Source organism: Leptodactylus fuscus, chromosome 9, assembly GCF_031893055.1.
Source record: "Leptodactylus fuscus isolate aLepFus1 chromosome 9, aLepFus1.hap2, whole genome shotgun sequence".
Classification (NCBI taxonomy): Eukaryota; Metazoa; Chordata; class Amphibia; order Anura; family Leptodactylidae; genus Leptodactylus; species Leptodactylus fuscus.
The window spans coordinates 87,255,221-87,271,953 of NC_134273.1; the positions used below are offsets into that span (position 1 = coordinate 87,255,221).

Sequence of the window (16,733 nt, forward strand, 5' to 3'; positions counted from 1 at the left end):
AGTGACTACAGATAAGGATGCAGTGCAGGAGAAGGATGCAGTGACTACAGATAAGGATGCAGTGCAGGAGAAGGATGCAGTGACTACAGATAAGGATGCAGTGCAGGAGAGGGATGCAGTGGCTACAGATAAGGATGCAGTGACTACAGATAAATATGCAGTGCAGGAGAGGGATGCAGTGACTACAGATAAGGATGCAGTGCAGGAGACTGATGCAGTGACTACAGATTAATATGCAGTACAGGAGAGGGATGCAGTGACTACAGATAAGGATGCAGTGCAGGAGAGGGATGCAGTGGCTACAGATAAGGATGCAGTGCAGGAGACTGATGCAGTGAATACAGATTAATATGCAGTGCAGGAGAGGGATGCAGTGATTATAGATAAGGATCCAGTGCAGGAGAGGGATGTAGTGACTACAGATAAGGATGCAGTGCAGGAGAGGGATGCAGTGACTACAGATAAGGATGCAGTGCAGGAGAGGGATGCAGTGACTACAGATTAATATGCAGTGCAGGAGAGGGATGCAGGGCTCTGGGAGGTGAGCTGCTCTCTGGGCAGGCTGCAGTGTGCACTGGCTGAGGCTGTCCAGCACTTCTCCTGTGGAGGAGCTGGGAGGAGCCGGTGACGTGCAGCCTCAGTACAAGCCGCAGCAGCAAGAAAGAAAGAAGGAGAAAAGGAAAACAATCCGTGCAGAGCCCCGTGCAGAGCGATGCGGAGCCGCATGTGTGCCGGGCTGCTGTGCAGGTGATCGGCCGGGTGCAGGGGGATCTCCCGGGGATCCAGTGCACTGATTCTCAGGGAGCCAGCACAGGACAGCGGGCACCCAGTCGGGCAGCATCATGTCCAGGTTCAAGAAGGACAAGGAGATCATCGCTGACTATGAGAACCAGGTGAAAGGTGAGTGGCAGCTGCCTGAACCTCCATCATTGTGCCCGGGGACCCTGCAGTGAGGACATCCCTGTGCCAGTGCACTGTGCTGGGAGAGACAGGCTGCAATGCAGCTGTGCAACAAACTAGGAGGGTGAGTGCCCTAAAAAGGCTGCAAAACGCCCCCTGCACCCCAGACCCAGCCAAGTGCTGCAGCAGGAGCTGCATTGTCCTCTCCAGGCATGGGGTCATTGTCCAGCTGCAGCCGCCGGGCCCTGGCTCATGTATTGGCCATATCATGTGTAGGGACTGCTCATCCCTCCAGCTCTGCTATTATTCCCTCCACTTGGCTCAGCTCCAGACCACAAACTTTCCCTGCTCCCCCTGCAGCCCCCTCCTCTAATCTCCTGCCCACCTTTATTACAGTCACATGCTGCCTGCCCATATATCATCTATAGGCACCTTCCCTTGCATAGGCGACAGGGGCAGTGCCATCCCCGTGCCCATCCCTACTCTGCTGGGCGCTTTGTACTCGCTGTCCCCCATACTATATATCTATTGTAAGAGTCTGCACATCAGCAGTAGACTCGTCACAGTGTAACAGGATCCCGTACATGTGTGCAGTGTGAGCAGCCTTTAGTGCACTGGCAGTAATACAATATTTTGCCGCCACACCCATACACCGCATGTGTTATTCCAATCCCTGGCCACAGACAATACGGAGGGAACGTCGTCATCTTGCCGCTGCAGGCAGATATACGATGGTTTCTACGTATTTCTGCTATATGCCTGCAGTGCCATGTCATGTGACCTGCCGGGTTCTTACAATGTAACATGGTGTCAGTTCACACTGCTCCAGTTCTGGGGCCATTGCAGTATGTGTCGGGTCATTGGTGACACCTTGTGATTGGTCGCTGAGGATGTGGCGTATTAGGAGGGATTTGCATCTTTTTGGGATGGATCGTTTTGTCAGGATTCATGACAGTACTTGGTGATGTCTGGGCCTAGATCAAGGATTCTGCCGCACACAAGACAGTGTTAACTCTTACGGCGCCACAGCTGTGGTCTGACAGTCATGCCCCATAGAAGGCAGCGGGAATCGCATGTCGCCATGACAGTCGTGCATAGAAGTCAATGGATATTGGGTGTGACCCCCCCCCCCCCCCACTGGCTTATGTGGGCGCAGGAACGGGGCAACCCCTTAGCAGACCTGAAACGTAAAGGAGTTGCTTCAGTCATTTTATTCTTGCATTGGGACCCGCACAATAAAGGTGACTATATACTGGCCGTGTCTATAGGGGGCAGAAAACGCAATACCATCCCCTATTAGTACAGTGCGGGTTAATAGGGGGGGGCACTTGATCAGAGTAAAAAGCGGTCATAAAGAGGGGGGTCATAAAGAGGGTCTCTCGCTCTGCCCTGTAATACACGCATAACCCTTTAATGGCAGTGGACATTGTGCAATGTTGGGTTTGGCCTGTGGTGGCGCTGCAGAGTAACTGAGCACTTACTGGCAGGTTTCCCCGCACATTACAGCTGATCGCTGGGGGGCCCTGCAGGGGGGGCACTTTCTGATTTCTTTGTAAACTATAGACCCTTCTAACAGAGAGGGATTGAAGTGGAGAACCCCTTTAACTGAAGGTTCTTCATTTCTGAGGCTCCATCACAGTGATCTGCGGGTCTATAACATGAGTCTAATGCAGTATGGCTGCCATTATAGCTCTCACATAGCTTGTCACCCAGCTTTTCCAGTGTCCTGAATGGCATATCTCTCTAGGTATACAGGAGTATATGGATCAGCGCTGATCTTTCTCTATGGGGGCTGTAATAGTGGTCATATTGGTTGTCACCCAGCTTTCCCAGGATCACTGGAGGGAGAGGATGACCCCGGGATGGGTCTCGTCTATTCATTGTGTGTAACAATTGTCTCGCTGTCATTAGTTCTCCTGAGTCAGATCTAAATGATAGAGCGGAGCAGTCACATGCGTGGGCAGGAATTGGCAGATGAAAGTGCGACGGGTCTAGGAAAGAAGCGCACCTCGCCAAGAAGGAAAGCAGAATGTCAGCGAGACACAGATTCACTGCCAGCGGCGCCAAAAGCTGAAGCTTCCCCCTCTGTACATGTATGAGCCCTCCAGACCTGCAGAGAATATTCTTACCTGGCCCAGATATGTCTGACACCAAGCTGAAGTCAGGAGGGGCCAAGGTAAAGATGGCTGCCGGGGTAGAGTACTGGGCCCGAGACCTCCCTGTGGGCAGCGGAGTGATTATATATATACAGTATATATATAGGATGTCCCCTGGGAAAGATATGCTAATTAGCTCTCCTCCAGAAGGAAGAAAACTGCTCTGTAGTGCCATCTATAGGTTGCTTATTTCATGAATCTTTAAAGGGGATGTCTGAGACCCAAGGGTCCTGGATACAGACGACCTATCCACAAGTCCGGTCATCAGTATCAGATTGGTGGGGCCGACACCTGGACCCCGATCTGCTGAAGCCGTGTGTAAAGTTTATGACCGGAAGCAGCTCTGCAGCTATACGAGTAAATGGGAGCAGAACTGCAGCTGCTGGCGCCAGCGCAACCTCTGTGCACTGTATACAGCTTCTGGTCTGTGCACTGTATACAGCTTCTGGCTCTGTACACTGTATACAGCTTCTGGTCTGTGCACTGTATACAGCTTCTGGCTCTCTACACTGTATACAGCTTCTGGCTCTATGCACTGTATACAGCTTCTGGCTCTATGCACTGTATACAGATTCTGGCTCTGTACACTGTATACAGCTTCTGGCTCTGTACACTGTATACAGCTTCTGGCTCTGTACACTGTATACAGCTTCTGGCTCTGTACACTGTTTACAGATTCTGGCTCTGTACACTGTATACAGCTTCTGTCTCTGTACACTGTATACAGCTTCTGGCTCTGTACGCTGTATACAGCTTCTGGCTGTGTACACTGTATACAGCTTCTTACTCCGTATACTGTATGCACCTTCTGGTCTGTATGCAGCTTCTGGCTCTGTACACTGTATACAGCTTCTGTCTCTGTACACTGTATACAGCTTCTGTCTCTGTACACTGTATACAGCTTCTGGCTCTGTACACTGTATACAGCTTCTGTCTCTGTACACTGTATACAGCTTCTGGCTCTGTACACTGTATTCTGTTTCCAGCTCTGTACACTGTATACAGCGTCTTGCTCTGTATACTGTATACAGCTTCTTACTCCGTATACTGTATGCACCTTCTGGTCTGTATGCAGTTTCTGGCTCTGTACACTGTGTACAGCTTCTGGCTCTGTACACTGTGTACAGCTTCTGGCTCTGTACACTGTATACAGCTTCTGGCTCTGTACACTGTGTACAGCTTCTGGCTCTGTACACTTTATACAGCTTTTGGTCTTTACACTGTATACAGCTTTTGACTCTGTACACTGTCTACAGCTTCTTGCTCTGTAAACTGTATACAGCTTCTGGCTCTGTACACTGTAGCGTGGCACTGGGAATTGCAGCCCCATGCTTTTGCCTTGAGTTAAGAGCAGGGCTTCTTCATTCAGCAGCTGATCAGTGCAGGTTCCAGGTGTCGGCCCCCCTCATCTGATAAGGTAGGTCATCAGTATCCATTACCCACCTATAGGTGGCAGTAGAGATACCTTCCTTCCCTCCAGAGGAGAGCTTATTTCCCAGGGTGCGCGGCCTACCCCAGTCACTCTCTGTGATGGGACCAATAGCCCGTGTGCACACTGCATGGAGTATCGCTGTATTTCCCACATCCTTTTGCTCTGCGGACTTCTGTCCCTGTTATATGGATTGTTCCCGTCGGTATAATTGACATGCTGCGATTTGCAGAATAATTTTCTGCTGCGGATATTTTCTGCCCTGTGTGAATAAGCCGCAATCCCGTTCACTTTGCAGGACTGGAAAACGTTGCGTGTTTTTGCAACATGGGGCCTCGGCTTACAAGAGGTTTCAGAAACTTGACAATCCTTTTAAGTTCTGATGTCCGTCTTGGTAACATCTGTCAACCAAAGAATTCTCCCCTTGGCCCACAAGTTGTAAGTCTGCATTCACACAGAGCAACACGTGACAAGACTGTGCTGGAATTTACTGCATGAACCGGTCAAAGCACATAGTTACCTGCAACATTAAAGGGGGTTTCTGGCCCCAAAGTGATTCTCCATACTGATGTCCATTATATGGCCCGTGGGGATCTGACACCCGGACCCTGCACAGATCAGCAGTAGCCTCTGGGTGTCGAGGTCGCCGGTGGACGGGCAGCGCCTATTCATGTGATTGGAACCACCCTGATACTTGTATAGGAGCTGCCGGTCCACCAGTGGCCTCCGGTAGCCGCTGATCTCTGTGGGGTCTCGGTGTCGGACATCCCAGATCTTGTGGGCATGCCTTTTACTGCGCCCAACTGCTGCATGTGAACCCACCTTAACACATTGCAGGCGAGTCACTCTGGGGAGGGGGCACCCACTAAATGCATCCGCCTGCACGGAGGGTATTAGGGTGTGATTCTCCATATGTTCCTGACCCCCCTTTCTGGTGAGGATCGCCTCGTCCGCCCTGCTGCAGATACTTTGTAGCTTAATCAATACTAATGACACCGGGGCAGACGCATTAGTCCGCGTGTAGACAATTTGCAGGCCGCTCAGATACGCTTGTTGCCGCTGATTCATTTGTGTATCTCTAGAGCCGGTGCCCGAGGGACGAATAATCCCGCTTTTAGTTGATGGTCTCTGAATTGGAGGGGAGGGGGCAGCTGCAGGTTTATCAGCGAGATCCCTGGAAATCTCACTCATACATGGCTGCAGAAGACGTCAGAGACCCTGCTGCTAAATATTCTGTAATCCGGTATCAGAGGCCCCTGGCAGGTGCTGGACTGTGAGATAATCCGGGTTGTCAGATGCATAGATCACAGGCGCAGTATGGCGAGATGTCATGCTGGCATATAGTGACCCCGGTGACATCTATAGCGTGTAGGGGTCCTGGTCTTGATTCCAGATTATTGGCCGGTTTTGTGCTGGATTATTAGATATGATTGCAGATTATAGGCCGGTTTTGTGCTGGATTATTAGATACGATTGCAGATTATTGGCCAGTTTTGCACCAGATTATTGGATTTGATTCCAGATTATTGGCCGGTTTTGCATCAGATTATTGGATTTGATTCCAGATTATTGGCCGGTTTTGCACCAGATTATTGGATTTGATTCCAGATTATTGGCCGGTTTTGCACCGGATTATTGGATTTGATTCCAGATTATTGGCCGGTTTTGCACCAGATTATTGGATTTGATTCCAGATTATTAGCCCATTTGCACCAGATTACAGGACTAGTTAGATATAATATATGTTAATCTGAGGGCTAATCCCTGGAGGGGACCTTATGCTCCCATTTTGTGACTCCATTTTCTCTGCACAGTCTGTTGAGGTCTGAGGTTGTCTGAGATTTGCGCCGTTGCTTTTGTTCCTCCATGCTTTACACTGCAGCGTTGCTCGTCCATGTTGGTTGCTGTGTACAGGGCTAGCCATACACATTGTGGCCATATGATCTCGCCAAGTCCTTCATTCGGACAGGAGTCTGCGTCAGCCATTGTCGGGGTGTTTGGGGGACATCTGACCCTATTGCAGGGTATTTATCCCTAAAATCCCCAATTCACATAAGCTCTTGAGTTCTCCTCTTCATCAAGGAGTTAAATACTTTTTCTGGCCTTTTCTGTGTCTGGTAAAGCTGGGTGACTCTTCCATTACAGCTCGCTCAGTGGTTGTCACTCAGCTTTTCCAGGTTCCTCCTATTCGTGCAGTCATACATTCCCTGCTCTTGTATTGCTGTATAACAAGGCTTATTGGGAATTCAGGGTCCTTGGAAAGTGGAATATTTTTTACAGGGGATTTTCGGCAGAAATTCTCTGTTTATGATCAGCAGTGAGTAAGTGGATTCCATTGTGTCGCAACGTGCCAACCCCCTCATCCTCTCCTACGACTCCCAGCATCCATTCGCCGCAGAGTCAGTGTGCATGCTGGGAGTTGTAGTGCTGCAGGTAACTTTCCTGATGTTGCTTCTTAAAGACGTCTTGATATTATGGCATTTTCCTCTCATTAGTCGGTGGGGGTGGGGGTGGGGCTATTGACCTCCATTACTTCGGTGCAGCCGTTCCTGTAATGGAACATTTATAATGTGGAACAAGATGTCATGAAATTTCTAAATTCACATCACGACTCCAGATCTATTCCAAGAGGCCCCGGAGATCACAACCACAGACGCCGCCGGCTCACACATTATTACATTGTACATTAGATTCCAGCTATATTTATCCTGATGCATGAATATAATGCCAGGCCTGCAGTGAAGACTGGCACGTAATGCAGACAGCGCAGAGGATGATGCAACGTGGTGTGGTAATGCACCTGCCCCGTCATGGAGGCCATTAGTTATTGTCACCCACCAAGACAAGCGAGCCAGGGCTGAATGGAATATTCTAAAGACTTTACAGAGACTTTTTTGCTCCCGGTCCTTCATTACAGGGTCGCTATGGTGACAGAAAGTTTTTTCGGTTGACTGGGTAACGCTGTGCGTTGGATCATATTGAGCAGCCGACTCCCGGTGATCCGCACTGTACCCCTTTAAGGGACCTCATTAGCCACTCGGACTTTCCAATTAAATCTCCCCCTGTCTGACCCCCCCCCCCCCCCCCCAAGTTATGAGTTCACAGCCGGGCGCTGAACTTTAGGTTGGTATTCACACTCTCAGGAGATTAGACATTCTGCTGAATGCACTGGGAGCACCTATAGATGTGTAATCCCCCCTCCCCCGCCCAGACAATGGCGCAGAGTTGTACTTGTCCATCTGTCGGAGGTCACACACCAGGTTTATGTAAATGAGGATCTCTCCGGGGGTCTAAGGAAATCTGCAGATATTTAAGAAACTTTAAGATCTCTGCTTGTTGTCAGCAAATGGAAACATCAAATATCTCTGGGCTGAGGGTTTGTTACATTGTATCCAGTCCTGACATCCTCTATGAGCAGCCCTGATATTTGTTACAATGTATTAGCAGGTAAAATGTATCAGTCTAAGGCTACATGTGCTGGGCCGGAGCAACACGGACAGGACATGGATGATACACGTGTGCATGAGCTGGGCCTGTGTCTGAGCAACATTTGCAAGACATGGATGATACACGTGTGCATGCACTGGGCCTGAGCATCACGGACAGGACATGGATGATACACGTGTGCATGAGCTGGGCCTGAGCATCACGGACAGGACATGGATGATACCCGTGTGCATGAGCTGGGCCTGAGCATCACGGACAGGACATGGATGATACCCGTGTGCATGAGCTGGGCCTGTGTCTGAGCAACATGTGCAAGACATGGATGATACACGTGTGCATGCACTGGGCCTGAGCATCACGGACAGGACATGGATGATACATGTGTGCATGCGCTGGGCCTCAGAATCACGGACAGGACATGGATGATACACGTGTGCATACACTGGGCCTGAGCATCACGGACAGGACATGGATGATACACGTGTGCATACACTGGGCCTGAGCATCACGGACAGGACATGGATGATACACGTGTGCATGAGCTGGGCCTGAGCATCACGGACAGGACATGGATGATACACGTGTGCATGCGCTGTGTCTGAGCATCACGGACAGGACATGGATGATACACGTGTGCATGCGCTGTGTCTGAGCATCACGGACAGGACATGGATGATACACGTGTGCATGCGCTGTGTCTGTGTCTGAGCAGCACGGATAGGACACAGATGATTCTGGGCACAGACATATACCTAGTGTTACCGTCACCCCTATAAATCCGGGGTGTGTAGACTGGATACAGATGTAACAGCCCCTCAGCTGTGAGAAGTTTTAGCTCTGCCACCATGTGAAGGTTCTCACTGACAGCGGGTGCTGAGAAGCTTATTATAGAGTGTTATATACTGTATATCCCCAGGTGTGTCCCCGCGTGTATCTGCTTCCACCTCTAGTAGTCTGAGGTCACGTCTTCTAAGCAGAAGCTTGAAGATATTGGAGTCTATTCACATTATTACACTATTGGTACCGTAATGCATGAAACTTAATATAGCATCTGACTGCACAGTGTGGATAGGCCTTTATTCCTTAGAAATACCCCCATAAGACGTTATAGGACCAATATTCTGCCAAGGTACCTGAGGGTGGTGAAGTGGCCCCATTACCATCCCTGCCCAGCCCCCTCCTGCTTCACCAGGGTTTATGGCGGTTTTCCTATAACAGATGTATATGGCAGATCAATAGCTTGTGCTGCGGAATCTTTATGGGGTTTCTAGACCTATAAACCCCCCCTGTCTAGTAATGGCCGCCACCACCTGCTGCCTCCGCTCCTATATTTACAGGATACAAAATAGAAATGATGGAGACAGCAGAAACGGGAGCGCGGCGGGAACGACCATGAAGACACAATCACCATGTAAGGGTCTGTAGAGAAGGGGGCCTGGTCTGGGGTCTGTAGAGATGAGGGGCCTGGTCTGGGGTCTATAGTGATGGGGGCCTGGTCTGGGGTCTATAGTGATGGGGGCCTGGTCTGGGGTCTATAGTGATGGGGGCCTGGTCTGGGGTCTATAGAGATGGGGGCCTGGTCTGGGGTCTATAGAGATGGGGGCCTGGTCTGGGGTCTATAGAGATGAGGGGTCTGTATAGATGAGGGGTCTGGTCTGGGGTCTGTATAGATGAGGGGTCTGGTCTGGGGTCTGTATAGATGAGGGGTCTAGTCTGGGGTCTGTATAGATGAGGGGTCTAGTCTGGGGTCTGTATAGATCGGGGCCTGGTCTGGGGTCTGTATAGATGAGGGGTCTAGTCTGGGGTCTGTATAGATCGGGGCCTGGTCTGGGGTCTGTATAGATGAGGGGTCCGGTCTGGGGTCTGTATAGATGAGGGGTCTGGTCTGGGGTCTGTATAGATGAGGGGTCTGGTCTGGGGTCTGTATAGATCGGGGCCTGGTCTGGGGTCTGTATAGATGAGGGGTCTGGTCTGGGGTCTGTATAGATGAGGGGTCTGGTCTGGGGTCTGTATAGATCGGGGCCTGGTCTGGGGTCTCTATAGATGAGGGGTCTGGTCTGAGGTCTGTATAGATGAGGGGTCTGGTCTGAGGTCTGTATAGATGAGGGGTCTGGTCTGGGGTCTGTATAGATGAGGGGTCTGGGGTCTGTATAGATGAGGGGTCTGTATAGATGAGGGGTCTGGTCTGGGGTCTGTATAGATGAGGGGTCTGGTCTGGGGTCTGTATAGATCAGGGCCTGGTCTGGGGTCTGTATAGATGAGGGGTCTGGTCTGGGGTCTGTATAGATGAGGGGTCTGGTCTGGGGTCTGTATAGATGAGGGGTCTGGTCTGGGGTCTGTATAGATGAGGGGTGTGGTCTGGGGTCTGTATAGATGAGGGGCCTGGTCTGGGGTCTGTATAGATGAGGGGTCTGGTCTGGGGTCTGTATAGATGAGGGGTCTGGTCTGGGGTCTGTATAGATGGGGGTCTGGTCTGGGGTCTGTATAGATGGAGGTCTGGTCTGGGGTCTGTATAGATGAGGGGTCTGGTCTGAGGTCTGTATAGATGAGGGGTCTGGTCTGGGGTCTGTATAGATGGGGGTCTGGTCTGAGGTCTGTATAGATGAGGGGTCTGGTCTGGGGTCTGTATAGATGAGGGGCCTGGTCTGGGGTCTGTATAGATGAGGGGTCTGGTCTGGGGTCTGTATAGATGAGGGGCCTGGTCTGGGGTCTGTATAGATGAGGGGTCTGGTCTGGGGTCTGTATAGATGAGGGGTCTGGTCTGAGGTCTGTATAGATGAGGGGTCTGGTCTGGGGTCTGTAGAGATGGGGGTCTGGTCTGGGGTCTGTATAGATGAGGGGTCTGGTCTGGGGTCTGTATAGATGAGGGGCCTGGTCTGGGGTCTGTATAGATGAGGGGTCTGGTCTGAGGTCTGTATAGATGAGGGGTCTGGTCTGGGGTCTGTATAGATGAGGGGTCTGGTCTGGGGTCTGTATAGATGAGGGGTCTGGTCTGGGGTCTGTATAGATCGGGGCCTGGTCTGGGGTCTGTATAGATGAGGGGTCTGGTCTGGGGTCTGTATAGATGAGGGGTCTGGTCTGGGGTCTGTATAGATCGGGGCCTGGTCTGGGGTCTGTATAGATGAGGGGTCTGGTCTGGGGTCTGTATAGATGAGGGGCCTGGTCTGGGGTCTGTATAGATGAGGGGCCTGGTCTGGGGTCTGTATAGATGAGGGGTCTGGTCTGGGGTCTGTATAGATGAGGGGTCTGGTCTGGGGTCTGTATAGATGAGGGGTCTGGTCTGGGGTCTGTATAGATGAGGGGCCTGGTCTGGGGTCTGTATAGATGAGGGGTCTGGTCTGGGGTCTGTATAGATGAGGGGTCTGGTCTGGGGTCTGTATAGATCGGGGCCTGGTCTGGGGTCTGTATAGATGAGGGGCCTGGTCTGGGGTCTGTATAGATGAGGGGTCTGGTCTGGGGTCTGTATAGATGAGGGGTCTGGTCTGGGGTCTGTATAGATGAGGGGTCTGGTCTGGGGTCTGTATAGATGAGGGGCCTGGTCTGGGGTCTGTATAGATGAGGGGTCTGGTCTGGGGTCTATATAGATGAGGGGTCTGGTCTGGGGTCTGTATAGATGAGGGGTCTGGTCTGGGGTCTGTATAGATGAGGGGTCTGGTCTGGGGTCTGTATAGATGAGGGGCCTGGTCTGGGGTCTGTATAGATGAGGGGTCTGGTCTGGGGTCTGTATAGATGAGGGGTCTGGTCTGGGGTCTGTATAGATGAGGGGTCTGGTCTGGGGTCTGTATAGATGAGGGGTCTGGTCTGGGGTCTGTATAGATCGGGGCCTGGTCTGGGGTCTGTATAGATGAGGGGTCTGGTCTGGGGTCTGTATAGATGAGGGGCCTGGTCTGGGGTCTGTATAGATGAGGGGTCTGGTCTGGGGTCTGTATAGATGAGGGGTCTGGTCTGGGGTCTGTATAGATGAGGGGCCTGGTCTGGGGTCTGTATAGATGGGGGTCTGGGGTCTGTATAGATCGGGGCCTGGTCTGGGGTCTGTATAGATGAGGGGCCTGGTCTGGGGTCTGTATAGATCGGGGCCTGGTCTGGGGTCTGTATAGATGAGGGGTCTGGTCTGGGGTCTGTATAGATCGGGGCCTGGTCTGGGGTCTGTATAGATGAGGGGTCTGGTCTGGGGTCTGTATAGATGAGGGGTCTGGTCTGGGGTCTGTATAGATGAGGGGTCTGGTCTGGGGTCTGTATAGATGAGGGGTCTAGTCTGGGGTCTGTATAGATCGGGGCCTGGTCTGGGGTCTGTATAGATGAGGGGTCTAGTCTGGGGTCTGTATAGATCGGGGCCTGGTCTGGGGTCTGTATAGATGAGGGGTCCGGTCTGGGGTCTGTATAGATGAGGGGTCTGGTCTGGGGTCTGTATAGATGAGGGGTCTGGTCTGGGGTCTGTATAGATCGGGGCCTGGTCTGGGGTCTGTATAGATGAGGGGTCTGGTCTGGGGTCTGTATAGATGAGGGGTCTGGTCTGGGGTCTGTATAGATCGGGGCCTGGTCTGGGGTCTCTATAGATGAGGGGTCTGGTCTGAGGTCTGTATAGATGAGGGGTCTGGTCTGAGGTCTGTATAGATGAGGGGTCTGGTCTGGGGTCTGTATAGATGAGGGGTCTGGGGTCTGTATAGATGAGGGGTCTGTATAGATGAGGGGTCTGGTCTGGGGTCTGTATAGATGAGGGGTCTGGTCTGGGGTCTGTATAGATCAGGGCCTGGTCTGGGGTCTGTATAGATGAGGGGTCTGGTCTGGGGTCTGTATAGATGAGGGGTCTGGTCTGGGGTCTGTATAGATGAGGGGTCTGGTCTGGGGTCTGTATAGATGAGGGGTGTGGTCTGGGGTCTGTATAGATGAGGGGCCTGGTCTGGGGTCTGTATAGATGAGGGGTCTGGTCTGGGGTCTGTATAGATGAGGGGTCTGGTCTGGGGTCTGTATAGATGGGGGTCTGGTCTGGGGTCTGTATAGATGGAGGTCTGGTCTGGGGTCTGTATAGATGAGGGGTCTGGTCTGAGGTCTGTATAGATGAGGGGTCTGGTCTGGGGTCTGTATAGATGGGGGTCTGGTCTGAGGTCTGTATAGATGAGGGGTCTGGTCTGGGGTCTGTATAGATGAGGGGCCTGGTCTGGGGTCTGTATAGATGAGGGGTCTGGTCTGGGGTCTGTATAGATGAGGGGCCTGGTCTGGGGTCTGTATAGATGAGGGGTCTGGTCTGGGGTCTGTATAGATGAGGGGTCTGGTCTGAGGTCTGTATAGATGAGGGGTCTGGTCTGGGGTCTGTAGAGATGGGGGTCTGGTCTGGGGTCTGTATAGATGAGGGGTCTGGTCTGGGGTCTGTATAGATGAGGGGCCTGGTCTGGGGTCTGTATAGATGAGGGGTCTGGTCTGAGGTCTGTATAGATGAGGGGTCTGGTCTGGGGTCTGTATAGATGAGGGGTCTGGTCTGGGGTCTGTATAGATGAGGGGTCTGGTCTGGGGTCTGTATAGATCGGGGCCTGGTCTGGGGTCTGTATAGATGAGGGGTCTGGTCTGGGGTCTGTATAGATGAGGGGTCTGGTCTGGGGTCTGTATAGATCGGGGCCTGGTCTGGGGTCTGTATAGATGAGGGGTCTGGTCTGGGGTCTGTATAGATGAGGGGCCTGGTCTGGGGTCTGTATAGATGAGGGGCCTGGTCTGGGGTCTGTATAGATGAGGGGTCTGGTCTGGGGTCTGTATAGATGAGGGGTCTGGTCTGGGGTCTGTATAGATGAGGGGTCTGGTCTGGGGTCTGTATAGATGAGGGGCCTGGTCTGGGGTCTGTATAGATGAGGGGTCTGGTCTGGGGTCTGTATAGATGAGGGGTCTGGTCTGGGGTCTGTATAGATCGGGGCCTGGTCTGGGGTCTGTATAGATGAGGGGCCTGGTCTGGGGTCTGTATAGATGAGGGGTCTGGTCTGGGGTCTGTATAGATGAGGGGTCTGGTCTGGGGTCTGTATAGATGAGGGGTCTGGTCTGGGGTCTGTATAGATGAGGGGCCTGGTCTGGGGTCTGTATAGATGAGGGGTCTGGTCTGGGGTCTATATAGATGAGGGGTCTGGTCTGGGGTCTGTATAGATGAGGGGTCTGGTCTGGGGTCTGTATAGATGAGGGGTCTGGTCTGGGGTCTGTATAGATGAGGGGCCTGGTCTGGGGTCTGTATAGATGAGGGGTCTGGTCTGGGGTCTGTATAGATGAGGGGTCTGGTCTGGGGTCTGTATAGATGAGGGGTCTGGTCTGGGGTCTGTATAGATGAGGGGTCTGGTCTGGGGTCTGTATAGATCGGGGCCTGGTCTGGGGTCTGTATAGATGAGGGGTCTGGTCTGGGGTCTGTATAGATGAGGGGCCTGGTCTGGGGTCTGTATAGATGAGGGGTCTGGTCTGGGGTCTGTATAGATGAGGGGCCTGGTCTGGGGTCTGTATAGATGAGGGGTCTGGTCTGGGGTCTGTATAGATGAGGGGCCTGGTCTGGGGTCTGTATAGATGGGGGTCTGGGGTCTGTATAGATCGGGGCCTGGTCTGGGGTCTGTATAGATGAGGGGCCTGGTCTGGGGTCTGTATAGATCGGGGCCTGGTCTGGGGTCTGTATAGATGAGGGGTCTGGTCTGGGGTCTGTATAGATCGGGGCCTGGTCTGGGGTCTGTATAGATGAGGGGTCTGGTCTGGGGTCTGTATAGATGAGGGGTCTGGTCTGGGGTCTGTATAGATGAGGGGTCTGGTCTGGGGTCTGTATAGATCGGGGCCTGGTCTGGGGTCTGTATAGATGAGGGGTCTGGTCTGGGGTCTGTATAGATGAGGGGCCTGGTCTGGGGTCTGTATAGATGAGGGGTCTGGTCTGGGGTCTGTATAGATGAGGGGTCTGGTCTGGGGTCTGTATAGATGAGGGGCCTGGTCTGGGGTCTGTATAGATGGGGGTCTGGGGTCTGTATAGATCGGGGCCTGGTCTGGGGTCTGTATAGATGAGGGGCCTGGTCTGGGGTCTGTATAGATCGGGGCCTGGTCTGGGGTCTGTATAGATGAGGGGTCTGGTCTGGGGTCTGTATAGATCGGGGCCTGGTCTGGGGTCTGTATAGATGAGGGGTCTGGTCTGGGGTCTGTATAGATGAGGGGCCTGGTCTGGGGTCTGTATAGATGAGGGGTCTGCTCTGGGGTCTGTATAGATCGGGGCCTGGTCTGGGGTCTGTATAGATCGGGGTCTGGTCTGGGGTCTGTACAGATGGAGAAGTCTGGTCTGAGGTCTGTATAGATGAGGGGTCTGGTCTGGGGTCTGTATAGATGAGGGGTCTGGTCTGGGGTCTGTATAGATGAGGGGCCTGGTCTGGGGTCTGTATAGATGAGGGGTCTGGTCTGAGGTCTGTATAGATGAGGGGTCTGGTCTGGGGTCTGTATAGATGAGGGGTCTGGTCTGGGGTCTGTATAGATGAGGGGTCTGGTCTGGGGTCTGTATAGATCGGGGCCTGGTCTGGGGTCTGTATAGATGAGGGGTCTGGTCTGGGGTCTGTATAGATGAGGGGTCTGGTCTGGGGTCTGTATAGATCGGGGCCTGGTCTGGGGTCTGTATAGATGAGGGGTCTGGTCTGGGGTCTGTATAGATGAGGGGCCTGGTCTGGGGTCTGTATAGATGAGGGGCCTGGTCTGGGGTCTGTATAGATGAGGGGTCTGGTCTGGGGTCTGTATAGATGAGGGGTCTGGTCTGGGGTCTGTATAGATGAGGGGTCTGGTCTGGGGTCTGTATAGATGAGGGGCCTGGTCTGGGGTCTGTATAGATGAGGGGTCTGGTCTGGGGTCTGTATAGATGAGGGGTCTGGTCTGGGGTCTGTATAGATCGGGGCCTGGTCTGGGGTCTGTATAGATGAGGGGCCTGGTCTGGGGTCTGTATAGATGAGGGGTCTGGTCTGGGGTCTGTATAGATGAGGGGTCTGGTCTGGGGTCTGTATAGATGAGGGGTCTGGTCTGGGGTCTGTATAGATGAGGGGCCTGGTCTGGGGTCTGTATAGATGAGGGGTCTGGTCTGGGGTCTATATAGATGAGGGGTCTGGTCTGGGGTCTGTATAGATGAGGGGTCTGGTCTGGGGTCTGTATAGATGAGGGGTCTGGTCTGGGGTCTGTATAGATGAGGGGCCTGGTCTGGGGTCTGTATAGATGAGGGGTCTGGTCTGGGGTCTGTATAGATGAGGGGTCTGGTCTGGGGTCTGTATAGATGAGGGGTCTGGTCTGGGGTCTGTATAGATGAGGGGTCTGGTCTGGGGTCTGTATAGATCGGGGCCTGGTCTGGGGTCTGTATAGATGAGGGGTCTGGTCTGGGGTCTGTATAGATGAGGGGCCTGGTCTGGGGTCTGTATAGATGAGGGGTCTGGTCTGGGGTCTGTATAGATCGGGGCCTGGTCTGGGGTCTGTATAGATGAGGGGTCTGGTCTGGGGTCTGTATAGATGAGGGGTCTGGTCTGAGGTCTGTATAGATGAGGGGTCTGGTCTGGGGTCTGTATAGATGAGGGGTCTGGTCTGGGGTCTGTATAGATGAGGGGCCTGGTCTGGGGTCTGTATAGATCGGGGCCTGGTCTGGGGTCTGTATAGATGAGGGGTCTGGTCTGGGGTCTGTATAGATGAGGGGCCTGGTCTGGGGTCTGTATAGATGAGGGGTCTGGTCTGGGGTCTGTATAGATCGGGGCCTGGTCTGGGGTCTGTATAGATGAGGGGTCTGGTCTGGGGTCTGTATAGATGAGGGGTCTGGTCTGAGGTCTGTATAGATGAGG

General features: G+C 52.7%; 1 protein-coding gene across 2 annotated transcripts in view; it reads left to right on the forward strand.

Moving 5' to 3' along the window:
- Nucleotides 1-615: 615 nt before the first annotated feature.
- The window catches only part of SRGAP3 (SLIT-ROBO Rho GTPase activating protein 3), a 61,488-nt gene continuing 45,370 nt past the window's right edge, over nt 616-16,733 (forward strand). For both annotated transcript variants that reach the window (XM_075286957.1, XM_075286958.1), the window contains exon 1: nt 616-900. In XM_075286957.1, the coding sequence (XP_075143058.1) occupies nt 843-900 (58 nt within the window). In that variant the 5' untranslated portion in view covers nt 616-842. The remainder of the gene's footprint in view (nt 901-16,733) is intronic.